Source organism: Bos indicus, chromosome 1 (assembly GCF_029378745.1).
Source record: "Bos indicus isolate NIAB-ARS_2022 breed Sahiwal x Tharparkar chromosome 1, NIAB-ARS_B.indTharparkar_mat_pri_1.0, whole genome shotgun sequence".
Classification (NCBI taxonomy): Eukaryota; Metazoa; Chordata; class Mammalia; order Artiodactyla; family Bovidae; genus Bos; species Bos indicus.
The window spans coordinates 92,931,765-92,959,308 of record NC_091760.1 but is presented as its reverse complement, the minus strand read 5'-3'; the positions used below and the strand labels follow the sequence as shown (position 1 = coordinate 92,959,308).

Sequence of the window (27,544 nt, the reverse complement as noted above, 5' to 3'; positions counted from 1 at the left end):
TGCTAAGCAATATTCTGATTTTGGCTATCAATTTAAGTATTATGTCTAAATATGATTAAATAAAGCAAACTTTTGAAATATGCAATATGCAATTCTCACATTACAAATGCATGAGAAGTTATGACTGGTTATTTTTTAAATCATATTGTTAACGGTTATACCTGTTAACCTGTAAATATTTGCAATAGCCTATATTTCATGCATCCACATAGTCAACTTATAGCCAACAGTTAAAATGATAAAGATAATTTAATTAATTTACCATAACCTAAAACTGACCAGATAATTAGTAAATGAGCTCGATAAAGAACAGAAATGGTATGGACCTAACAGAAGCAGAAGATATTAAGAAGAGATGGCAAGAATACACAGAAGAACTGTACAAAAAAGATCTTCACGACCCAGATAATCACAATGGTGTGATCACTGGCCTAGAGCCAGACATCCTGGAATGTGAAGTCAAGTGGGCCTTAGAAAGCATCACTAGGAACAAAGCTAGTGGAGGTGATGGAATTCCAGTTGAGCTATTTCTAATCCTGAAAGATGATGCTGTGAAAGTGCTGCACTCAATATGCCAGCAAATTTGGAAAACTCAGCAGTGGCCACAGGACTGGAAAAGGTCCGTTTTCATTCCAATCCCAAAGAAAGGCAATGGCAAAGAATGCTCAAACTACTGCACAATTGCACTCATCTCACATGCTAGTAAAGTAATGCTCAAAATTCTCCAAGCCAGACTTCAGCAATATGTGAACTGTGAACTTCCTGATGTTCAAGCTGGTTTTAGAAAAGGCAGAGGAACCAGAGATCAAATTGCCAACATCTGCTGTATCATGGAAAAAGCAAGAGAGTTCCAGAAAAACATCTATTTCTGCTTTATTGACTATGCCAAAGCCTTTGACTGTGTAGATCACAATAAACTGTGGAAAATTCTGAAAGAGATGGGAATACCAGACCACCTGATCTGCCTCTTGAGAAATTTATATGCAGGTCGGGAAGCAACAGTTAGAACTGGACATGGAACAACAGACTGGTTCCAAATAGGAAAAGGAGTAGGTCAAAGCTGTATATTGTCACCCTGTTTATTTAACTTCTATGCAGAGTACATCATGAGAAACGCTGGACTGGAAGAAGCACAAGCTGGAATCAAGATTGCCGGGAGAAATATCAATATCCTCAGATATGCAGATGACACCACCCTTATGGCAGAAAGTGAAGAGGAACTCAAAAGCCTCTTGATGAAAGTGAAAGTGGAGAGTGAAGAAGTTGGCTTAAAGCTCAACATTCAGAAAACGAAGATCGTGGCATCCGGTCCCACCACTTCATGGGAAATACATGGGGAAACAGTGGAAACAGTGTCAGACTTTATTTTTCTGGGCTCCAAAATCACTGCAGATGGTGACTGCAGCCATGAAATTAAAAGACGCTTAGTCTTCAAAGGAAAGTTATGACCAACCTAGATAGCATATTGATTTCTTATTATTCTTTCACATCACATCCTGCCCTTATCTTGCTGGCTCAGAGGTTAAAGCGTCTGCTCCAATGTGGGAGACCTGGGTTCGATACCTGGGTTGGGAAGATCCCCTGAAGAAGGAAATGGTAACCCACTCCAGTACTCTTGCCTGGAGAATCCCATGGACGGAAAAGCCTGGTAGGCTACAGTCCACAGGATTGCAAAGAGTTGGACACAACTGAGCGACTTCACTGGACTGGACTGGATTACATTGAGTATTAGCTTGTTTGCTTTGTTCTCATCTGTCTCTTCAACTAGAATTTAACCTTGGTGAGACATACTTCATCTGGATATTCAGAACTTTGGACAGGCAACAGTGAGAGATGAATGCTGCTACTGCTGCTAAGTTGCTTCAGTCGTGTCCGACTCTATGTGACCCCAGAGATGGCAGCCCACCAGGCACCCCCGTCCCTGGGGTTCTCCAAGCAAGAACACTGGAGTGGGTTGCCATTTCCTTCTCCAATGCGTGAAAATGAAAAGTGAAAGTGAAGTTGCTCAGTCGTGTCCGACTCCTAGTGACCCCAGGGACTGCAGCCTACCAGGCTCCTCCATCCATGGGATTTTCCAGGCAAGAGTAACTGGAGTGGGGTGCCATTGCCTTCTCCAATGGCTGACTCACTAAAAACCACTTTGGTTGGTTTGAATCCTGACTGTGTCATTTGCAAAATCTTAGGCAAGCTTCTTATCCTTTCTGGGTGTCTTTTGTAAGAGGGACACTGTAATTAGAACAATTAGAATAATAGAACACAGATTGCATGAATTAAAATATATAAATTACTTGGTACACAATAAGGCCTTATTAAACATCAGGAAGCTAAATGTCACAGTGTCTGATGCCTAATAATTAATAAATAAGCATTTGCTGAATGAATGAATGAATGATATAGAGCTCTGATATCAGAAAGACTGAATTTGACTGCCTGTTCTACTATGCATGGTTCCGTGATGGCTCAGATGGTAAAAAATCTGCTTGCAGTTCAGGAGACCTGGGTTCAATCCCTGGATGGGGAAGATCCCTTGGAGAAGGGAATGGCTAGAGTATTCTTGCCTAGAGAATTCCATGGACAGAGGAAACTGGCAGGCTACAGTCCATGGGGTCGCAAGAGTTGGACACGCCTGAGCAACTAACACAACACTCTACCATACATGACATTGGAGGATTTACTTTACTTTTTGTAACCTCAATTTCTCTGTGTAAAAATAGTGTTGACTTTATTGGCACTTTTGTTAAGGATAGAATGAGGTGTGGTTTTTAATAGCATGTTTTATGATTTACCTTTGTTAAAAAAAGGCAGGCGGGGCACCGGGGGTGGGGGGGGTGGGCTTCCCTGGTGGCACAGTGGTTAAGAATCCTCCTGCCAATGCAGGAGACACAGTTTCGATCCCTGATCAGGAAAGATCCCACATGTCACAGAGCAACTAAGCCTGTGTGACGCTATTGAGCCTGTGCTCTAGAGCCCAGGAGCCATAACTACTGAGCCTACATGCCACAACTATCAAAGGCCCAGAAGCCTGAGTGTCCTAGATCCCAATTCTGCCACAAGGGAAGCCACTCTATGAGATGCTCTCACACTGTGACTAGAGTAGCCTCAGCTCATGGCAACTAGAGAAAAGTCTGAACAACACTGAAGACCCAGCATAGCCAAAAATAAATAAACAAAATAAATAAAATTTTGAAAAAAGAGAAGAAGCTTTAGTTATTGTTACTATTCTAGGACTGCAGTTCCTATTCAGAGCCCTGCCTGTGGCCATCTGTACCTGTTGTTGAGATAAATATCATTAATAATTTTAGTCATTAAAACTATTTGGCTATAAATAACTAGTTCAAATTCAAACTAACTTTAGCCTAAATGAATTAATAAGTTAATGAAAGCAAACTTATTATAACTAGAAGATTGAACAAGAACTATTCATGGTATGTTGACAATCTAAATTTACTCTTATTCTTCATTGCCCCTTTAAACTTTATGGATTCAATCTTTTCCTTTCTTGGATGAAAATACTGGCAGATGTGATGGCTGTTCTTTTCACTGCCACAGGATGAAAGAGTCCTATGGTGGTTTGGTCACTAAGTCATGTTCGACTCATGCGACCCCATGAATTGTAGCCCACCCGGCTCCTCTGTCCATGGAATTTTCCAGACATGAATACTAGAGTGGGTTGCCATTTTCTTCTCCAGGGGATCTTCCCCACCCAGACATAGTCACTTTAAATCACAAACATAATTTCAATTTAGTAATTAGAATATATTTGTGCATTCATTTTTTATTTGTTATAACAACAAAAGGCTTCCCTGGGAGCTCAGCTAGTAAAGAATCTACCTGCAGTACAGGAGACCCTGGTTCAATTCCTGGGTCAAGAAGGTCCCCTGGAGAAAGGATAAGTTACCCACTCCAGTATTCTTGGGTTTACCTGGTAGCTCAGATGGTAAAGAATTTGCCTGCAATGCAGTTGACCTGGGTTTGATCCCTGGGTTGGAAAGACCCCCTCCCTGGAGGAGGGCATGACAACACACTCCACTATTCTTGCCTGGAGAATCCCCATAGACAGAGAAGCCTGGTATGCTACAGTCCACAGGGTCACAGAGTCAGACATTACAAAAATATTTTGAAAAAAACAGATTCATTGTCTTACAGTTCTATAGATCAGAAATCCAACATGGATTTCCCTGGGCTAAGACTGAGGTATCTGGAAGCCAGAGGAAGAATCTGCCTTTTTCAGCTTGTAGAGGCCACTTGTATTCATTGTCTTATATCCCCTTCCTCCATTTTAAACAATAGCAGATCAAGTCTTTTCCAGACTGCATATCTCTGACCCTCCTTTCTGTCTGTTTCTCTTCTACTTTTAAGGACTCAAGGGCTCATGTCATTAGACTGGGCCCATCAAGGTAGTTCAGTGTAAATTCTCCATCTCAGGGTCACTTGGTTAGTAACTCTAATCATGTGTACAACCTTAATTCCCTTTTTTTCCTGTAACATGATAAATACACAAGTCCAAAGGCTTAGGGATTGGCTGTCTTTTGGGATCATTGAACTGCCTACTGTATCTGGTCTGTCTACTGTTAGAAAATCCAGCCATCTAGACTGGGTTTTCTTTAGATTAAGTCGTATAAGGCATGGACCAGGATTCTTCCATTTTTACATTCCCGTGGTAGCACATGCATTTTACATTCTAAAACATTCCATATGGTCCCCCTGAAATCCCTCTACTCAGGTTCATGACTCAAAGTTAACATTCTGCCAATTTTCCCCGCAAAACATGGATTAGTCTCACAGCATAGCAGTTGCTCTCTACAAAGAAAGCTATTCGTCAGTTCCTTCACCCAACATTCTCATACACTCTCTCTAATTATTGGTTGGACTAAGAGATCTGAGTTCCAAAGAATAGCAAGAAGAGATAAGAAAGCCTTCTTCAGCGATCAATGCAAAGAAATAGAGGAAAACAACAGAATGGGAAAGACTAGAGATCTCTTCAAGAAAATTAGAGATACCAAGGGAACATTTCATGCAAAGATGGGCTGGATAAAGGACAGAAATGCCAAGGACCTAACAGAAGCAGAAGATATTAAGAAGAGATGGCAAGAATACACAGAAGAACTGTACAAAAAAGATCTTCACGACCCAGATAATCACAATGGTGTGATCACTGGCCTAGAGCCAGACATCCTGGAATGTGAAGTCAAGTGGGCCTTAGAAAGCATCACTATGAACAAAGCTAGTGGAGGTGATGGAATTCCAGTAGAGCTCTTTCAAATCCTGAAAGATGTTGCTGTGAAAGTGCTGCACTCAATATGCCAGCAAATTGGGAAAACTCACAGTGGCCACAGGACTGGAAAAGGTCAGTTTTTATTCCAATCCCAAAGAAAGGCAATGCCAAAGATTGCTCAAGCTACCGCACAATTACACTCATCTCACACGCTAGTAAAGTAATGCTCAAAATTCTCCAAGCCAGACTTCAGCAACATGTGAACCGTGAACTTCCTGATGTTCAAGCTGGTTTTAGAAAAGGCAGAGGAACCAGAGGTCAAATTGCCAACATCCGCTGGATCATGGAAAAAGCAAGAGAGTTCCAGAAAAACATCTATTTCTGCTTTATTGACTATGCCAAAGCCTTTGACTGTGTGGATCACAATAAACTGTGGAAAATTCTTCAAGAAATGGGAATACCAGACCACCTGATCTGCCTCTTGAGAAATTTGTATGCAGGTTGGGAAGCAACAGTTAGAACTGGACATGGAACAACAGACTGGTTCCAAATAGGAAAAGGAGTACGTCAAGGCTGTATATTGTCACCCTGCTTATTTAACTTCTATGCAGAGTACATCATGAGAAACGCTGGACTGGAAGAAGCACAAGCTGGAATTAAGATTGCCGAGAGAACTATCAATAACCTCAGATATGCAGATGACACCACCCTTATGGCAGAAAGTGAAGAGGAACTCAAAAGCCTCTTGATGAAAGTGAAAGTGGAGAGTGAAAAAGTTGGCTTAAAGCTCAACATTCAGAAAACGAAGATCGTGGCATCCGGTCCCACCACTTCATGGGAAATAGATGGGGAAACAGTGGAAACAGTGTCAGACTTTATTTTTTGGGGCTCCAAAATCACTGCAGATGGTGATTGCAGCCATGAAATTAAAAGATGCTTACTCCTTGGTAGAAAAGTTGTGACCAACCTAGATAGCATATTCAAAAGCAGAGACATTACTTTGCCAACAAAGGTTCGTCTAGTCAAGGCCATGGTTTTTCCTGTGGTCATGTATGGATGTGAGAGTTGGACTGTGAAGAAGGCTGAGTGCCGAAGAATTGATGCTTTTGAACTGTGGTGTTGGAGAAGACTCTTGAGAGTCCCTTGGACTGCAAGGAGATGCACCCAGTCCATTCTGAAGGAGATCACCCCTGGGATTTCTTTGGAGGGAATGATGCTGAAGCTGAAACTCCAGTACTTTGGCCACCTCATGCAAAGAATTGACTCCCTGGAAAAGACTCTGATGCTGGGAGGGATTAGGGGCAGGAGGAGAAGGGGAAGACAGAGGATGAGATGGCTGGATGGCATCACTGAGTCGATTGACGTGAGTCTGAATGAACTCTTTGAGTTGCTGATGGACAGGGAGGCCTGGTGTGCTGCGATTCATGGGGTCGCAAAGAATCAGACACGACTGAGCGACTGAACTGAACTGAAGAGATATGAAAGTTAACAGAACAGGCTCTTGAAACCATTTCTTTATGAGTTTAATTTGTGTAAGGTCAAACAGGTATTACCATATTCATTGAGACAAGGAGACCAAATAGCCTGGTACATATGTTTAAGTCACTATATCATAGAATCTAAAGGCTAGATCTTCTGAAAGACTAAAGTCTTCTGGAACTACAGAAATTAATAATAATTCAAAACAGTTTCTCTCTTTATCTTTTATCTCTATTTTCCTACAAATCAGCTTCATTATTCTGCTTTCTGTGAATTGCTGCTCTATGGTCCTTGGTCTCATGGCTGAACATGGCTGTGCCATCTGCCTTTACATATTATAAGCCAAACCTTGGTTCTCTCCCAGATTTCCAGGAGGCAAAATCTCTTATCTCCCTAGCTGGAGCTTCACGTACATACTGGTCCAATCAATAGTAACTTGTGGAAAGAGCTATAGGAACTTATAGACACAATAGTAACTTGTGTCTTATAGAAGAAAACACTCCCCTACTATAGATTTGGGGGATAGATAATAGAGGATCATTTGACTTGGGAAAGCCTTCCAAAAATTGTATCACAGTAATCTGTAAGTCTTATAATAACAATAAAACAAAAATAATAATCATTATAGTCGAAGTTTGTTGAGAGCCTTTTTAGATCAAGCCCTGCATTATTATATGAAACTATCACCTTGGTGGTGCTAGCAGTGAAGAACCCTCCTGCCAATTCAGGAGACATAAGTGATGCAGGTTCTATCCCTGGGTCAGGAAGATCCCCTGGAGGAGGGCATGGCAACCCACTCCAGTATTTTTGCCTGGAGAATCCCATGGACAGAGGCGCCTACAGTCCATTGGGTTGCAAAGAGTCAGACAAGACTAAAGTGACTTAAGACACACACACACATACACATCACCTCAACCCATGTGGAGGTTCAGGTGTTTTCTCCATTTTAATGAAGAAAATATTGGAGCACTGAGCAGTACAATAATTTGCTAAAGGTCACATGAGGAGTTAGTAGTGACTGGGACCTAAATCCACAATTCCCTGACTCCAAAATCCATACAAAAGATGTCAATGGAATGATATCCACTGTGTAGTTTTAACAGAAAAAAAAACATATTTTAAAATGTTTTGTGAATTATTAGAATTTATATCTCTATTCATGCCTACACCTATGACCATATGTATGTCTGTATCTCTCTGTTTCTGTAGCAATCTACCCATACAACATCCCGTTCCCTCTTTCTCTATAGCATATATATTTAAAAGTTAATACCAAATAATTCTGAGAACAAAATCATTTGTTATTTAAATTACATTTTTAATGAGTATACTACCCAAAGCAATTTATAGATTCAACGCAATCCCTATCAAGCTACCAACGGTATTCTTCACAGAGCTAGAACAAATAATTTCACAATTTGTATGGAAATACAAAAAACCTCGAATAGACAAAGCTATCTTGAGAAAGAAGAATGGAACTGGAGGAATCAACCTACCTGACTTCAGGCTCTACTAAAAAGCCACAGTTATCAAGACAGTATGGTACTGGCACAAAGACAGAAATATTGATCAATGGAATAAAATAGAAAGCCCAGAGATAAATCCACGCACATATGGACACCTTATCTTTGACAAAGGAGGCAAGAATATACAATAGATTAAAGACAATCTCTTTAACAAGTGGTGCTGGGAAATCTGGTCAACCACTTGTAAAAGAATGAAACTAGACCACTTTCTAACACCATACACAAAAATAAACTCAAAATGGATTAAAGATCTAAACGTAAGACCAGAAACTATAAAACTCCTAGAGGAGAACATAGGCAAAACACTCTCTGACATACATCACAGCAGGATCCTCTATGACCCACCTCCCAGAATATTGGAAATAAAAGCAAAAATAAACAAATGGGACCTAATTAACCTTAAAAGCTTCTGCACATCAAAGGAAACTATTAGCAAGGTGAAAAGACAGCCTTCAGAATGGGAGAAAATAATAGCAAATGAAGCAACCGACAAACAACTAACCTCAAAAATATACAAGCAACTCCTACAGCTCAACTCCAGAAAAATAAACGACCCAATCAAAAAATGGGCCAAAGAACTAAATAGACATTTCTCCAAAGAAGACATACAGATGGCTAACAAACACATGAAAAGATGCTCAACATCACTCATTATCAGAGAAATGCAAATCAAAACCACTATGAGGTACCATTTCACACCAGTCAGAATGGCTGCGATCCAAAACTCTACAAGTAATAAATGCTGGAGAGGGTGTGGAGAAAAGGGAACCCTCTTACACTGTTGGTGGGAATGCAAACTAGTACAGCCACTATGGAGAACAGTGTGGACATTCCTTAAAAAACTGGAAATAGAACTGCCTTATGATTCAGCAATCCCACTGCTGGGCATACACACTGAGGAAACCAGAAGGGAAAGAGACACGTGTACCCCAATGTTCATCGCAGCACTGTTTATAATAGCCAGGACATGGAAGCAACCTAGATGTCCATCAGCAGATGAATGGATAAGAAAGCAGTGGTACATATACACAATGGAGTATTACTCAGCCATTAAAAAGAATACATTTGAATCAGTTCTAATGAGGTGGATGAAACTGGAGCCTATTATACAGAGTGAAGTAAATTAGAAGGAAAAACATAAATACAGTATACTAATGCATATATATGGAATTTAGAAAGATGGTAACAATAACCCTGTGTACGAGACAGCAAAAGAGACACTGATGTATAGAACAGTCTTATGGACTCTGTGGGAGAGGGAGAGGGTGGGAAGATTTGGGAGAATGACATTGAAACATGTAAAATATCATGTAAGAAACGAGTTGCCAGTCCAGGTTCAATGCACGATACTGGATGCTTGGGGCTAGTGCACTGGGACGACCCAGAGGGATGGTATGGGGAGGGAGGAGGGAGGAGGGTTCAGGATGGGGAACACATGTATGCCTGTGGCGGATTCATTTTGATACTTGGCAAAACTAATACAATTATGTAAAGTTTAAAAATAAAATAAAATTAAATTACATTTTTTCTGTCTGTATTTTTGTTCATGATGATATATTATTAATGATTATAAGATGATGATCTGTATTTGTTTTCTAAAGAGCAGGAAATGTTAAGCTCATTTTCTAATTTTGCTATGTCTCTAAAGAGTGACAGTTTTTCCTTAGGTGGCTTCTTTTCTGCTTTCTTCCATGGCTCAACCAAAACTGTCCTGCTGTTTCTTTTTTCTAACTAAAATCCCCCAAATCAACATGGTGGCTAAGACACTTGCATTATTCTTTGTAAAAGTGTGGGTTTCTAAGAAGCAAGCTGTGAAATATCTGCAGAGTGACATTTATAGGCACCCTCCTGTTCAATAGAACATCCACGTTTTATAGCTTTTAAATTATATGGCAGTTTTTCCTCCTAGATCCCTGTTAAGAGTGCTTAATAAAGTTTACAACAATTTCTTTCCTTATTTACCAAACACTTATTAAACACCTATTAAAGTGGACGTGCTCAGTCACTCAGTCATATCCGACTCTGTGACTGCATGGACTGTAGCTGGCCAGGGTCCTCTGTTCATGGGATTCTCCTAGCAAGAATACTGGAGAGGGTTGCCATTTTCTACTTCAGGGGGATCTTTCCCACCCAGGGATCAAACCTACATCTTTGGCATCTCCTAAATCAGCAGGCAGATACTTTACCACTAGTGCCACCCTATTTATTAAAAAAAAAAAAAATCTTTTTATATGTTAGCTATTTGCCAGCACTAAGAAGCTCAGATTCCATTTAGAAATATCAGAGACATAAATTAGAGATAAATTATATAGACATCTTTGGCAGTTTTCTAAAGCACATTTTAGAGTCCCTTGGCTTTTATCTTTCTAATTTAATATGAAAAATAGTCAAGAAAAATAAATAAGACTTTTTTCTTAAAATAGTAAGTGAATACTTTCTTTGATTATTTAAGTAGTACATAATTTGTTTTAAAATATGAAAAGTCAAGAAGTATATAAAGATGAAATTAGATGATCGCCATTAATTCTATAATGTAGCAACTGTCTTTTAATATTTTAGCATGTATCATATATTTTGATAAAAAATATACCACAATACTGTGTTAAATATTTTATAAGTCAGTGAATAGTCCTGCATTAACACTTGTTTTATTACTCCACTATACTATTTTATAAATTATTTTTAAAATCTCCTGTTGCTAGTATTTTATTGCTTATATTTTTATATTATAAAAAACACTGATAAATATTTTGGTATAAACTAATTTGTATATTTTTCTGATTATTGTCTTGGAAAATTTCCGGGGAAATTTCACATGGCATGATCACTATTTAATACTTAATATAATATTTAATATGAAGTATTTAATGTACTTCATATATATTTTGCTAAATTGCTGTTCAGAAAGCTTGTAACACTTCTGCTCTGCTTATGAGGGAAATTCTATTTCACTTACTTTCTGACATAAAACTAGTCAACTGGATGAAATATCTGAAACAGTTATTTTCAGATATAGGACAATAGGGTGTTTGGATTGTGATTCCTGAGAAAAAGGAATCAAATAAGGTGAACCATATAATTATCCTGGATTTCTATCCAGGAGCAATTTTCAGAATATGATGGAAGGAGGAAGGGCCTACATATATCCAGAGTTGAAAAGATAGAGATTAAACTTTGATAAAAATAAGACAGCACTATGTGGAGACAATATATGAGATAAGAGAGCTAAACAAGGAAAGAACTCCAGATATCTGCACAGTGGATCACAATAAACTGTGGAAAATTCTGAAAGAGATGGGAATACCAGACCACCTGACCTGCCTCTTGAGAAACCTGTATGCAGGTCAGGAAGCAACAGTTAGAACTGGACATGGAACAACAGACTGGTTCCAAATAGGAAAAGGAGTAGGTCAAGGCTGTATATTGTCACCCTGTTTATTTAACTTATATGCAGAGTACATCATGACAAATGGGCTAGAGGAAGCCCAAGCTGGAATCAAGATTTCCGGGAGAAATATCAATAACCTCAGATATGCAGATGACACCACCCTTATGGCAGAAAATGAAGAGGAACTAAAAAGCCTCTTGATTAAAGTGAAAGAGAAGAGTGAAAAAGTTGGCTTAAAGCTCAACATTCAGAAAACTAAGATTATGGCATCTGGTCCCAACACTTCATGGCAAATAGATGGGGAAACAGTGGCTGACTTTATTTTTCTGGGCTCCAAAATCATTGTAGATGGTGATTGCAGCCATGAAATTAAAAGACACTTGCTCTTGGTAGGAAAGTTATGATCTACCTAGACAGCATATTAAGAAAGCAGAGACATTACTTTGCCAACAAAGGTCCATCTAGTCAAGGCTATGGTTTTTCCAGTGGTCATGCTTTCAAGTTGTTGTGCTGGAGAATACTCCTGAGAGTCTCTTGGACAGAAAGGAAATCAAACCAATCAATCTTAAAGGAAATTAACCCTGAATATTCATTGGAAGGACTGATGCTGAAGCTGAAACTCGAATGCTTTGGCCAATTGACACGAAGAGCTGACTCATTGGAAAAGACCCTGATGCTAGGAAAGATTGAGGGCAGGAGGAGAGGGGGCAACAGAGGATAAGATGGTTGGATGGGACGATGGACATGAGTTTGGAAGGACAAAGAAACCTAGCGTGCTGCAGTTCATGGGGTTGCAAAGAATCAGACAGTACTGAGCTACTGAAAAACAAGAAGAAGAAGAACAACAAAAAAACAATGGTGTAAAGGTGAGATTCCATGATGTAGCACAGAGAGTATCCTGTTGGGCAATTACAATTCCAAAAGAGCTCTAGATTGGACAATTTCTAGAGTTACACAGGGCTAGGAATCATTCATCTTCCCACCAACAAGAGTAGGGAGACCTGTTGACTGTATAAGGTATCTAAAGTGTCATATACCTTAGTGGTGTGGCTTAAGTAGTTCTAGAGTAAAGGCTTCTCTAGGGCTGCCTTCAAAAATTACAAAACATTCTGAAAATGATTAGGCTGATCTACAAATAACAGCCCCTCTAGACAAAGTCCAACATTTTTAAAGAAGTACAACAAAATTCATCACTCAATAATGTACATACAAGTGACAGAGTCAAAATGTTCTGCATCCATTCCAAAATTACTAGACATGCAAAGAAACAGAAAATTGAGACTCATAATCAAGAGAAAATTAACTAATAGAAATAGACCCAAAATGATAAAATTAGCAGATGATCTTAAAGCTACTGTTATATATTTGAATGTGCACAATGAAGAAAAGTTATGACCAACCTAGATAGCATATTGAAAAACAGAGACATTACTCTGCCAACTAAAGTCCGTCTAGTCAAGGCAATGGTTTTTCCAGTGGTCATGTATGGATGTGAGAGTTGGACTGTGAAGAAGGCTGAGCGTCAAAGAATTGATGCTTTTGAACTGTGGTGTTGGAGAAGACTCTTGAGAGTCCCTTGGACTGCAAGGAGATCCACCCAGTCCATTCTGAAGGAGATCAGCCCTGGGATTTCTTTGGAAGGAATGATGCTAAAACTGAAACTCCAGTACTTTGGCCACCTCATGCGAAGAGTTGACTCATTGGAAAAGACTCTGATGCTGGGAGGGACTAGGGGCAGGAGAAGAAAGGGACGACAGAGGATGAGATGGCTGGATGGCATCACTTACTTGATGGACGTGAGCCTGAGTGAACTCTGGGAGTTGGTGAGGGACAGGGAGGCCTGGAGTGCTGCGATTCATGGGATCACAAAGAGTCGGACACGACTGAGTGACTGAACTGAACTGAATGATATAAAGACAAACATGAAACTAATGAGGAATAAATGAAAGATATAAACATGTTAGAATGCTAAAATTTTAAAAGTTCCAAATACAACTTCCAAATAAGAAAAGTTCAGTTCAGTCGCTCAGTCGTGTCGCACTCTTTGTGACCCCATGAACCGCAGCACGCCAGGCCTCTCTGTCCATCACCAACTCCCGGAGTTCACTCAAACTGATGTCCTTTGAGTCGGTGATGCCATCCAACCATCTCATTCTCTGTCATCCTCTTCTCAAGCCCTCAATCTTTCCCAGCATCAGGGTCTTTTCAAATGAGTCAGCTCTTCGCATCAGATGGCCAAAGTATTGGAGTTTCAGCTTCAGCATCAGTCCTTTCAATGAACACCCAGGACTGATCTCCTTTAGGATGGACCTCCTTGCAGTCCAAGGGACTCTCAAGAGTGTTCTCCATCACCACAGTTCAAAAGCATCAGTTCTTTGATACTCAGCTTTGTTTATAGTGCAACTCTCACATCCATACATGACCACTGGAAAAACCATAGCCTTGACTAGATGGACCTTTGTTGGCAAAGTAATGTCCCTGCTTTTTAATATGCTGTCTAGGTTGGTCATAACATTTCTTCCAAGGAGTAAGTGTCTTTTAATTTCATGGCTGCAATCACCATATGCAGTGATTTTGGAGCCCAGAAAAATAAAGTCTGTCACTGTTTCCACTGTTTCCCCATCTATTTCCCATGAAATGATGGAACCAGATGCCATGATCTTAGTTTTCTGAATGTTGAACTTTAAGCCAAGGTTTTCACTCTCCTCTTTTACTTTCATCAAGATACTCTTTAGTTCCTCTTCACTTTCTGCTATAAGGGTGGTGTCATCTGCATATCTGAGGTTATTGATATTTCTCCTGGCAATATATATATATGAGAAATGAAAATTTCACTGAATAGTAGTTATAGTAGAATAGACATTGCAGAAGAAACCATTAGTCAGCATAGATTTATAACAAAAGAAACTATTTAAACATAAGTACAAAAGAAAAAGGACTGAAAAATATTAACAGAGCTTCAGTGACTTGCTGATTATCTATACTTGTATATGTGTATCTTTATGTTATCTATATGTTTATTTATACCATATCTATAATTAGAGTCCCAGAAGAAAGAAGCCTGAAGAGAGGAGAGACAGATATTTAAAGACAGCAATTAATGGCAGAATTTTTTAGATTTTGGTGAATATTCTAAACTGACAAACTCAAGAAACTCAGCACACTCAAAGCAGGATAAAGAAAATCACACAATGATGTAAAAATCAAATCAAACAAAAATAATGAACTTTTGACAAAGAAAATAAAAACAGCAAGTCACAAAAGACACATGGCATACAATAGAGTAAGGTTAAGACAAACCATACACTTCTTGTCAGAAACTATCTAACCCTGATGGCAATGGAAAAAACTTTTAGCATGCTGAAAGAAAAAGAGACATATCAATCTAGAAATTCAATGTACAGAAAAAATACTTTTGAAGAATAGGTGATAAGTAAACATTTTTTCAGGCAAACAAAAACTGAGAGAACTCATCATCAGCATACAAGAAATAAAAGAAAGGTTTAAGGAAATCTTTCAGGAAGAAAATGGAACTAGAATCTACACAAAGAGCATAAAATTGGTGAATATGTAGGTAAATATAATAAAATATTTCCCTCACTTTTAATATATTTAAAGAATAATGGAGTAGCTAAAACAAAGACAGTAATAGTGTTTTTTGAGAGGGTTATAAATAACATATGTAGTGAAAAATGTATGAGATCATAATCACAAGGACAGGAGGGGGAAATGGTAGTATATTGGTATCAATCTCTTATTTCTGAAATTATATACTACTTTTAGGTAGCTGGCTATAATTTTAAGTCGAATATTGTAAAACCTCAAACAACAAGAGAGTCAGAGAGGAGAGAGCAAAATCAAGAAATTAAGATACAGAAGAAAAAAAATTGCTAATAAGCAAATAGTACAGCTGAATTTGGGTCCTAAGACATCTATACTCAGTGAGAAAGAATAAAGGACAAATGCAACTAATTGAAAACAAATAGCAAAATGATAGAATTAAATACAACTATATTGATAATTACGTTCGTGTAACATAATATTACAATTAGAAGGAAAAGACTATTAATCTGGATTGTCAAAAAAGGGCATTCCCACTTTATACTTTTTGAGAGAGATTTCACTTTAAAGATAAAAAACATTAAAAAATAGAAGAGGGCACACTATGAAAACAATAAATATCAGATAAAGTAGAATTTAGAACAAGAAATTTTATTAAAAAAGGCTGTTTTATAATGACAAAGTCAATTTACAAGAGGATATAAAAATCCTACATGTGTTTTCACTTAATAATAAGGCTTCAAGATACATAAATTAACACTTGCAGAACTAAAAAGAAAAAAATAATCCACAACTCTACTTGAAGATACAATACTAACACCTCTCTCTCAGTAATTGATACTAAAAATAGATAAAATATTTAGAACATTGCAATCAAGAATAAAATTACATATTCTTTTTCAATGCACACAGAACATTCACCAAGATAGACCTTACACATCTCAATCAATTTTAAAAATTGAAATTACAGAGTATATTCTTTATCAGTGGTGGTAAGTAGAAATCAGTAACAGAAAGATACCAGGAAAATCTTCAAGTTAATATACTTCTAAATAAGCCTGAGTCAAATAATAAATTACTAGGGAAATTAGAACATATGTTAAATTAAATTCTGTTGAACACATAAACTTGTCATAACTTGTAGGATACAGGTAAATCAGCAGTTAGATGGGAATTTATAGCTTTAGTGCTTTATTTAAAAAAAAAAAAAGGCAACTAAAATGAGTGTGTAGGATTCTCCTTTAGGGTTGGTCCACCCTCATGCCTTGAGGCTATACTATCCTCTGTTCACCAAATAAAACACTGAGGTGTAATAAGTTGTTAAAAAAAAAAAATCAGTGTTGTAGATTTTTAAAATCCAAATTGACTAAAGGAATAAATAATATAGATATGAATAGAATTCAAAAGAATAGAAAACTGTCAAAAATAGAGAAAAACAATATAAAGTCTGCTCTCGTTCCCAGAGTTGTCTGCAGAGTAATTCTCTTTTCCTGGTAAGGGAGAGGGAGACACCATGACAGACACTTAAGTCCTGCTTTTAAATAGAAAAGGAGAAGGCAGAGAGTTGATTGCCTTCAATTGAAAGCAATCCTTATGCTAAAGTGGCATATTTGAACCTGGCATATTCTGGCCTCTTCAGAGGGAAGCAGTAACACTAGAAACACTGTGAATTGATTATCTCCTTTATGCTCTTTATTAATTCAATTCTATTTTATTTTTTCATTAATTCTACTTTAGAGGTTTTGAAGACAGATGAAATATAATTGTGTTATGTTTTCTATTAAACAATCATCAAGCATTTATTAAATTCTTATGAATCTGGCAGGTCTGAGTGTGTGCTAAATTGCTTCAGTCATGTCCGACTCTTTGCAACCCCATGGACTGTTGCCTGCCAGACTTCTCTCTCCATGGGATTTCCCAGGCAAGAATACTGGAGTGGGTTGCCCTTTTCCTCCTCCAGGGGATCTAACCTAAGGATAGAACCTGTGTCTTATGTCTCCTGTGTTGGCAGGACGGTTCTTTACCAATAGGGACACCTGGGACCTGAGGCAGGTTTAAAAACATCAACTAAGAAGTGCACTAGATGTGTGCCTAGAGAGTTGGAAGACAAGGCCATATTTACCCTGCATATTTTTAAAAATACTGAGGAAATAAAAATTAGTTGATAGAATAAAGGAGGCCTAAAGTTTTTAGAAGAAGTGGGAGGAACATGATGAGATAATTATTTAAAGCTGCTGCTAAGTCACTTCAGTCATGTCCGACTCTGTGTGACCCCATAGACAGCAGCCCACCAGGCTCCCCCGTCCCTGGGATTCTCCAGGCAAGAACACTGGAGTGGGTTGCCGTTTCCTTCTCCAATGCATGAAAGTGAAAAGTGAAAGTGAAGTTGCTCAGTCGTGTCCGACTCCTAGTGACCCCAGGGACTGCAGCCTACTAGGCTCCTCCGTCCATGGGATTTTCCAGGCAAGAGTACTGGAGTGGGGTGCCATTGCCTTCTCCATAATTATTTAAAGCTACTTTTTGCAATTGTATGTCTATTATTATGTTTATTCATTCTTAAAATTGTTCAATTCAGTTCAGTCTCTCAGTTGTGTCCGAACTTTTGCGACCCCACCAATCGCAGCAAGCCAGGCCTCCCTGTCCATCACCAATTCCTGGAGTTCACTCAAACTCACGTCCATCAAATCGGTGATGCCATCCAGCCATCTCATCCTCTGTTGTCCCCTTCTCCTCCTGCCCCCAATCCCTCCCAGCATCAGAGTCTTTTTCAATGAGTCAACTCTTCGCATGAGATGGCCAAAGTACTGGAGTTTCAGCTTTAGCATCATTCCTTCCAAAGAAATCCCAGGGCTGATCTCCTTCAGAATGGACTGGTTGATCTCCTTGCAGTCCAAGGGACTCTCAAGAGTCTTCTCCATCACCACTGTTCAAAAGCATCAATTCTTCAGCGCTCAGCCTTCTTCACAGTCCAACTCTCACATCCATACATGACCACAGGAAAAACCATAGCCTTGACTAGACAGACCTTTGTTGGCAAAGTAATGTCTCTGCTTTTCAATATGCTATCTAGGTTGGTCATAACTTTCCTTCCAAGGAGTAAGCGTCTTTTAATTTCATGGCTGCAGTCACCATCTGCAGTGATTTTGGAGCCCCCAAAAATAAAGTCTGTCACTGTTTCCACTGTTTCCCCATCTATTTCCCATGAAGTGATGGGACCAGATGCCATGATCTTAGTTTTCTGAATGTGGAGCTTTAAGCCAATTTTTTCACTCTCCTCTTTCACTTTCATCAAGAGGCTTTTTAGTTCCTCTTCACTTTCTGCCATAAGGTAGGTGTCATCTGCATATCTGTGGTTATTGATATTTTTCCCGGCAATCTTGATTCCAGCTTGGGCTTCTTCCAGCCTCATAATGTACTCCACATATAAATTAAATAAGCAGGGTAACAGTATACAGCCTTGATGTCCTCCTTTTCCTATTTGGAACCAGTCTGTTGTTCCATGTCCAGTTCTAACTATTGCTTCCTGACCTGCATATAGGTTTCTCAAGAGGCAGGTCAGGTGGTCTGGTATTCCCATCTCTTGAAGAATTTCCCACAGTTTATTGTGATCCATACAAGCAAAGGCTTTGGCATAGTCAATAAAGCATAAATAGATGTTTGTCTGGAACTGTCTTGCTTTTTCCATGATCCAGCAGATGTTGGCAATTTGATCTCTGGTTCCTCTGCCTTTTCTAAAACCATCTTTAACAGCTGGAAGTTCATGGTTCACATACTGTTGAAGCCTGGCTTGGAGAATTTTGAGCATTACTTTACTAGTGTGTGAGATGAGTGCAATTGTGCGGTTGTTTGAGCAATCTTTGGCATTGCCTTTCTTTGGGATTGGAATGAAAACTGACCTTTTCCAGTCCTGTGCCACCGCTGAGTGTTCCAAATTTGCTGGCATATTGAGTGCAGCACTTTCATAGCATCATCTTTCAGGATTTGGAATAGCTTCACTGGAATTCCATCACCTCCTCTAGCTTTGTTCCTAGTGATGCTTTCTATGGTCCGTATGTTGTTAATTTCTTGTTGCCCAAGGTGATCAAACACCACATTTTCAGCGTCAGCCTAGGATTTTTTTTTTTTTTTTAATGGACTTTTTCCTATTTAATCTATTCTGGAAAAAAAAAAAAAACAAAACTGTCCAGAGGATATATGTTTATCTCTCCTCATTTTTTCCTCTCTGTTTTTGTTTTGTTTTTTCTCATTTTGTAAATCTGGTCACCATAGGAAAGACAGCAATCACTCACTTCAGGGAAAGTCTATTTTAAGTACTAGCTACTGGGGGGTAGACTGGGGTTAGAGACTTTAATCCTTCATCTCCTCCTTTCCTCTAACAATGCTAGCTGGCAGGCAGTCAGCAGGAAAGTAGAAGAGGAGCTTTCAGAAATAAAACATTTCCTGTAGAAAGTAGTGAGTGGCCCATTGTGATGTTGAACAAAAGTATTTCTCCTGGAATTGTTTTTCTAGGAAACGCGTTATGCCACTTAGACTTTATTCAGTAAATATATAGATAGAGGAAGAAAAGAAAGAAGAGATAAAAAAGAAAGGAGATAAACTTTTCTGCGACTCTCATAATTAATTTGTTCTTGTTGACTGCTGCTTTTGTTGATGTTTCATAATTTGAAAGCAAGGCACTTAGCGTTAATTTAATAAGTGATTTTTATAGCTACTGTGTTTATTTTGGACATGCTCATCTACTATTAATACTTTAAGATATTAAGTGAGAGGAATGGAATGTTTCTAAAGACTAAGAAGCCTCACATTTTACCTCAGCGTCACCCTAGAAGAGAAAGTTGTTTCCCCCTGAACAACTGTTAAATTTTTTTTTTTTCATTTAGCTAATATTTGCCAAGTTCCTATAGCACAGTTGACAATCTGCCTGCAACACAGCGAATCCCGGGTCAGTCCCTGTGTCAGGAAGACCTCTGGAGAAGGGAATGGCAATCCACTCCAGTATTCTTGCCTGGGAAACCCTTGGACAGAGGAGCCTGGTGGGCTACAGTCCATGGAGCCACAAAGAGTCAGACACGACTGAGCAACTAACACACACACACACACACACACACACACACACACACACACACACACAGCACAGGTGGCATTAATTGCTTTTTTTTTTTTTCCTTCTTTTTTTGAGGTTAGAGTGAAGAGGCTGAAGACTGGAAGTTATTTTTATCTCAGCATAAATGGGCTGTACTTTTTAATATTATTGGAGCTGTTTTAGGTTTCTCTTTGTCAAGGAGATGAAGCTTCTGTTTTCTGGACTGGTCATTGCACTGCATTTTGAGGAAATAATATTATGTCCAAACTAAAGCTACTATTTAAGCATTTTCATTACATTTTAAAAAGATGACAGAGGTAAATCATTCTGTCACGTTGGTGTTTCTATTTATACCAAGGGTTTTAGCTATAGATGTTTTTTCTAGCTTTATTGTAGATTTTTAACATGCCCTAAAATTCTCAAATTGATTAATTCTCTGTTCTATGCAGTATCAGACAGTTTGCATGCATATTCTTTTGCTTTAATGCTTTTCTTTAGGTTCCTCTTGAGAGAGTTTTGCCAGAGATTGTGGAATAATAGGTTATAATATGTAGATTAGTTAAATGTGTGTGTGTGTATACCCTTCATTTTTAGTTCCATGATAATAATATTAAATATACAGTTAAACTTTTCTTAAATGTTTTCCCTTTTTCAGATAATATTTAGATGGCTGTCACAGCTAATCTTCCTACTATATGTAGAATCCTGTGGATGAAGGGAGAGTGTGCTAACAAGGGTATATAATTTAAAAACTTTCTCGCATTTAAGCCAGGATTTCATGGGATCCTCACAAAAAGTACATAAATCGTGGTACACTGTGATTACAAGCTTATATTTAGTATTTTGTTACTAGCTCTTCCACAGTCTGAAATAGTGTTGTTCCCAGCAGCAAATTAAACTGCTTTGTAATATCACTCCTACCTGACTTTCAGCTTGGCATCTTCATATGTCTGTTATTTTTATATGAGTCATTGTATGTCTTAATTACGTGAAGCAACTTATAAACCATAAGTAGCTGTTAAGCAACCTGGTGTGTGTGTGTGTGTATTAGCATATAATTTATATAGTTCCTTGGCTTCTTTGTTTGATAACACTATAGTGGAAAGATCATTAAAATGATAATATTCTCCTTCCTATTAATTATAGCTTATCTTGTTTCCTTGTTAATGGATGCTTCTTACTACTGAAGGAGATAGTTACTTTCTTTGTTCTCAATCAGTATTAATTCTCTTAAGAGTCTGTATGCAATTGTATGAAATAAGATGATAGAGAAATAAACATTTAGTTATAGTAGTATTAAAAGAATACTTTTGTCCACCAGTCAATCCTAATACAAAACACTGCTGCAGCTGCTGCTAAGTCGCTTCAGTCGTGTCCGACTCTGTGCGACCCCATAGACGGCAGCCACCAGGCTCCGCCGTCCCTGGGATTCTCCAGGCAAGAACACTGGAGTGGGTTGCCATTTCCTTCTCCAATGCATGAAAGTGAAAAGTAAAAGTGAAGTCGCTCAGTCGTGTCCGACTTTTAGCGACCCCATGGACTGCAGCCCACCAGGCTCCTCCGTCCATGGGATTGTCCAGGCAAGAGTACTGGAGTGGGGTGCCATTGCCTTCTCTGTACAAAACACTGAGTAGGCCTTAATTTTCTTGACCGACATTATTTTATGTCACATATATAGAGAGGCACATATGTATATATTGTGTATTCAACTATTTAGAATTACAGTTTCAAGTATATTGGGGGATATCAGAGAAGCCTGATTTAAATGAATTGCATGTTACTGGACAGTTAAGACTATGAGAATGAAAAATTATGATGATAAAGGAGTGACATTATTGATTGGGCTCCTCCAATGGGTTAGCAAGTAAAGAAGCTGCCTGCGATGTAGGAGATACAGGAGATACAGGTTCAGTTCCTGGGTCAGGAAGATCCTCTGAAGGAGGAAATGGCAACCCACTCCAGTATTCTTGCCTGAAAAAGAATCTCATGGACAGAGGAGCCTGGTGGGCTAGAGTTCAAAGGGCCACAGACTTGGACGGGACTAAGCGACTAAGCGCGCACGCAAGACAAGGGGCAGTGGACATATGTGAGCAGGGAAGTGGGATGGCTGTGTTTCAGGAAGATCGTGGCGGATATAGAAAGTGTGGATGGGAGGAGAGGAAGAATTCATTTGTAGGGAGTACCTATCTTGGCCAGACATGACAATGGCCTCACTTAAAGGAAATAGAAAGTTAAGGAGGTGGATTTCAGTGTTATTGATAGAACTTAGTGACTATTTGGGGGATGGGAGAGGTAAGTAGTAAGGATAAACCCTAAAGTTTCATCTAGGGCAACTGGGTGGATGGTAATACCCAAATCCAGAAAAGATGGGGTAAAATATGTTAGACCAGCACACCCCAACATTAGGAAATCTTGTTTATCATTACCCATTGTTCTCCTATAGAATGTACTCTTCCCCACCCCCTCCCTCTGCTTACCTAGCTATCTTGCTCCTAGAACTCAAAAATATGAGTGTCAGAATCACCCCAGGAATTCTTGGCTGCAACCAACCAACAATATGTGATAAATAAGGGTTGTATTTTATGCAGATGAGTTTTCTGGTGATAAGAGTTGTCTCCGCTGGTTTTCTTCCTGGTAGGAAGACACTTTTACAAATGAAAAATTTCCTGTATAAATGTAAGTTTCCCTTACAAAAGGGGGAATGTATACTCTTATTTTTAGAGAGTAAGGGGGAAGTAAAGAGCTTTTCTTGAGTCTGCTCATTCTCAGGTGTCTTTTGTTCAAAATAATCCATATTTTAGAGAGCATATTTGAGGGAACATATTCTTATACCTTGCAAGCACATCTACCTAGTTCTTGGAACTATAATCTCAAAAATCCACCCTGCTTGCTGAGCCTGGAATTTCCTTCCTATGATAGTTTGCAGGATTGCAATTTTGAGAGGTTCTAATCCTTTTCTCTCTAACCTTTGCTCTCCATGGATACCTATGCTTTTGACCAAGTTGTTGTTCTACTTGTGTTATACAATTTACTGAGAAAATAAGTAACATCTCTGTGTAATTATTCCAAATATTGCAACACTTTACATACACAGTACCATGTTCCATAGCATATAATGTCAACATTTATTACTTTGAATAACTTCTTTGTAATTTTTCTTTCAAATGTTCATATATATCTTCCCTGGAAAATCAGGACTAAATAATCACTTCAGTAACTACACACAAAAAATTTAACCTGTAACATTGGTTTCTTCCAAATCTGTAGTTCCAGGTAGAACCTTCAAAATGAGTGACAGAGAATAGCTTAACATTTTCTTTCGCTCACTCTCTCTTGGAGCATTTTAGAATACAATGCTGGACATACAGATAAGTGACATGGTTGGAAGTGTTAGTTTTTTATTATGTCACCTAAGTTGTTTTTAAAAATGTACACAGTAGTTTTTATAGCAAAGTTTCTATACATATAGAGCAGTGTTCCCCAACATTTTTGGCACCAAGGACTGATTTTGCATAGGACAATTCTTCCATGAATGGGGAGGGGGAATGTGAGCAATGGGGAGCACTTGTAAACACAGATGAAGTTTTGTTTGTGGTCACCACCCACCTTCTGCTGCACGGCCCAGTAATTAACAGGGACTGGGGACGCCTGATATAGAGGACACATTCATTCCAGTAAATTTCTCTCAAAGATTCTGAAAATTTTGATAGTTTTAATAATTATATTAGTTTCTTTCTCACCATTCAGTGCACCTATTTTAACGTCAGTCATGCCTTTTGTTTTTGATGCATACGAGTGTGTTTTAAACTAATGTATGCACTTTTTTTTCCTCTTTCATTTACTTCTTTTATCTTTGATTCTTTGTTTTTTTCCAGAAATTTTCCTAAGTGTCCTCATCTCTTTTATCCTTCTAGTTCTTAATTATTTGCTCTTGCAGACAAACCTACCTACTCTCTCCTCCCATCTCTTTACATTTTTGAAATTTAATTTGTCATTTTTCCCTCTTAGATATTTTCCATTATCTTCTTTGCTAATCTCTGCCCTTCTTTTCTTTGAGGTCCTTTATTTCACCCTTTTTGATGATAGTAATTTGTTCATCTTTACAATACTTGTTGAAGGCATAGTATGTGCTAGGAACTGTGACAGGTGCTAGGAATGTAGTGATGAACACAAAAAGGTTCTCTGACATAACACCTTTTAAGGACAGAAATAATTAAGCTGTACATACAATACAATGTGATAAGAGCCATGGTGGAATGAAAAGTTTTGAGCTGTTATGGGGGATCTGGAAGCACACAGAAGAGACCTCAACCAGAATTGGGTTGAAGAATTCCTGCATGTGGATTAGTTAGGCAAAGAAGAGGTGATGAAGGCAGAATTTTTCTAGGCAGAGAAGGCCCAGGAGAGAGAGAGACAGTGGATGTACTCAGGGCCCTTTATTAGTATTGAAACTCTTTCAGTGTAACTGGATGTGTATTTGTGTTACTTTCTGTACAGCTGCAAAAGCTTTGGAGGTTTCTGTTTCTTTTTATGTTTTACCTCTGCTAAAAAATAAGAGTTCTCTGTTCTACTTTCATAACAACTTCCTGCATGCCATAATTCAGCTGGTAGATAATTGGTACTTTATACCTGTTGTTGACTAATTCTAGGTGCCTGGGGCAGGTATGTTAATACATTTTCATTTTTCCCATAATGAATGAGGATTGATATATGTATTTCTCTTCTTATGGGGAAGTCAGAATGTGATGATTTTAGTGTTTTATTGTCAAACATTCAATTTCAGGTCACTTTTGGTGAAGTATGAGCTTGGTGTGTGTGTTACACTATGCAATTGTACTAGGCAAAGGACTGCTTTATTTTAGAACAAGCCACAGCCTGGATTTTAAATCTGACGTTTATGACATGTTGATAAAATGGGCCTTAGATAGTAAATGGTCAGCTCATTTTACAGATGGAGAAACTGAGACCTGGAGAGGTTAATGAAGGAAAGAACTAACTGTGATGAGGACTTGGGTGTGTGTGATGTTTGTTTTTATTCTGAAACTTTTGAGAATAACTATTCTACTTATTTACCATTTCTGTTTTTTATATAATTTATATAATCATTTTTCATTACTAAGCTGGAAAACATGATGGATAGATTATTTTTACATTGAAAATTAAAAAAAAAACTAGGAGATGTTTGAGCCTGAGATTTTTTTTAAACTAATCTGACCAAGATGAAAAATCAAGGAATTCTAAAGGAAGGAAATACAGATTGTTTTTTACTCTAGATGTCTTATGGGAGACAGAGATGAAATAAATTGACTTATTTTTGTCATCTACTTCCTCTCTTGTAAACAAATAAAGATAAATCTCCGGTGTGTTGCTCATCTTTGCTAGGGATGGGTGTTTTGTTTGAGGCAGAACAGTTGAACGTAATACTATGTTTTTGTTGAAAAGGCAATGTAAATATCAGTATCCTTCTTTTACCAGTGAGGACCTTGAGGCACTGTAAGATTGGATGGACTCATCTCTTTAAGGTTTCTCAGTTAATAAGTAACAGCTGACGTCAGAACACAGTGACATCAGAGCTGTGGTTCTGCATTCTTTCTGTTCAGAAGGAGGGGGACAAGAGAAGGGTGAAGGGAGGGAAGGAACAGGGTGTACGAGGAAAAGGAAGAAGAGGAAACGAAGGAGGAGGAAAAAATGTTGCTTGTTGTGTTTATTATCCACCATTCGCAATGTTTAGCACAGCCATACATTACTGCTTTCAGTTTTATAATTATTTCCTGAAATTGATATTTTGCATTTTCCCCATTTTACAGTTGAGGAAACTGACTTCAAGGAAGCTATATTCCTCGTTATAGTTGCACAGCTAGAACTAGAGCTACTCCAAAGCCTACGCATAACTAATTCCCATGGTGTTCCTTATTTTCCCATATTTTTTTTTAATGGACATTGCAAAATTCACATTAAATTTTACTTTATTTCTATAAGATAAGCAGATTGGGAACACTAAAAAACAAACAAAACTCTGGCTCTGCTCCATGCCACGGTCGTAGTACAGACACTCTTTTGGCAGGAAGTATTGATAAGTTTCGGGACTAAAGCGAAAGTAGGGAATTAAAAGTTAACACCAAAATTGAAACAAAGCCACGTTTTGTGAAGCACACACTAATAGCAGTCCATTGGATCAAAGGATATGATCTCACTTCACAGTAAAACAGGTCTTGCAAGCCCAGGTAACTCAGGAAGCAGAATGGTAATTATTCACAGAAGAAAGCAGGTAGTATACTGTTACATTACTACAGGGGAAAGTCAGAAGGTCACCAGGCTTACAGGGTAACTGACACAGCTGAAACTGCTTGGTCCCCTTTAAACAGAAGTAGTAAAATGGGAGAGAATGAAGCAAGTTTACCTAATACTGCTTTGCAAGGTAAGTGCCAACAGCCTCTGAAATGGTTGCAATCAGATGTGTAAGTGGTGTCCATTACAGAGTGTGTGTGTGTGTGTGTATGTGTGGTGTGTGTGCGTGCACCTCTGCTGTGTTTCAAGGTGTGCTTTGAGGGTGGTGAAAGAAGTGGGGATTGTTTCTGAAGAAGCAGCTGTCTCGTCCGTTTTTCTCAACTACTCAACCTACGCAGAAACACAAATTTGGTGGAGTAGGGAAAACCTTATCTTACTTGAGCTATAATGCTAGAGAATGGTACAACCTACTTCCAGTCCATTTTCATGTGAAACTTTTCCCAGTATTGACAGAACATTGATTTTTGTCCTTGCCTGTGAGATTTTTATTTGTAATAAAATTTTACCATCTCTGGGACTTACCAGCCAAGTGTCCTTGTAATTAATATTACCACTTTTTTAAGGTAGAAAACAAGTCTCAGAGGGCAGTGTCTGGTTGGGGAGAGTGGTTTTAGAAGTCTTACTTTATCAGATACCTTTGTCCTTTAAAGGGACTGGCTTTATTGACATTGGCTTGACCAGGCTACTGTGGCTAGGCTTGTTGATAGAAACAAATACAAGTTGCCTCACACTTTCTACTTTTTTGAGTGAGAACGTTTCTTTAAAAAAAAAAAAGTGCAGAAGGCATATTTGTTGCCATGATTTCTAGTCGTCTACTCTCTTGTTAATTATTTACCACCTTTACTAGTGACATTTTGATCAAGGTCTTTTTAAAGAAGTCTCCTTGATGATGACATTTTTATTTCCTTAAATATGTTCTTCTGAAGCTTACCAGCAAGAGAATACTCAAACCACTGTTTTCCTTTATGTGTACGTAACCAAAAACGTAATTATATCTGTGAAAT

At 38.4% G+C, this 27,544-nt stretch overlaps 1 protein-coding gene across 4 annotated transcripts in view; it reads left to right on the top strand.

Annotated features, from left to right (window-relative positions):
* NAALADL2 (N-acetylated alpha-linked acidic dipeptidase like 2) overlaps positions 1 to 27,544 on the top strand; it is a 1,369,359-nt gene that overhangs the window by 216,211 nt on the left and 1,125,604 nt on the right. Inside the window, exon 1 of one of the 4 annotated variants that reach the window (XM_070802828.1) lies at positions 10,947 to 26,670. The exons of 1 other annotated variant lie outside the window; for it this stretch is intronic. In XM_070802828.1, the coding sequence (XP_070658929.1) occupies positions 26,628 to 26,670 (43 nt within the window). In that variant the 5' untranslated portion in view covers positions 10,947 to 26,627. Of the gene's footprint in view, positions 1 to 10,946; positions 26,671 to 27,544 lie in introns of those variants that run through there. 2 more of the 4 variants (XM_070802665.1, XM_019959487.2) reach the window with 2 other exon arrangements.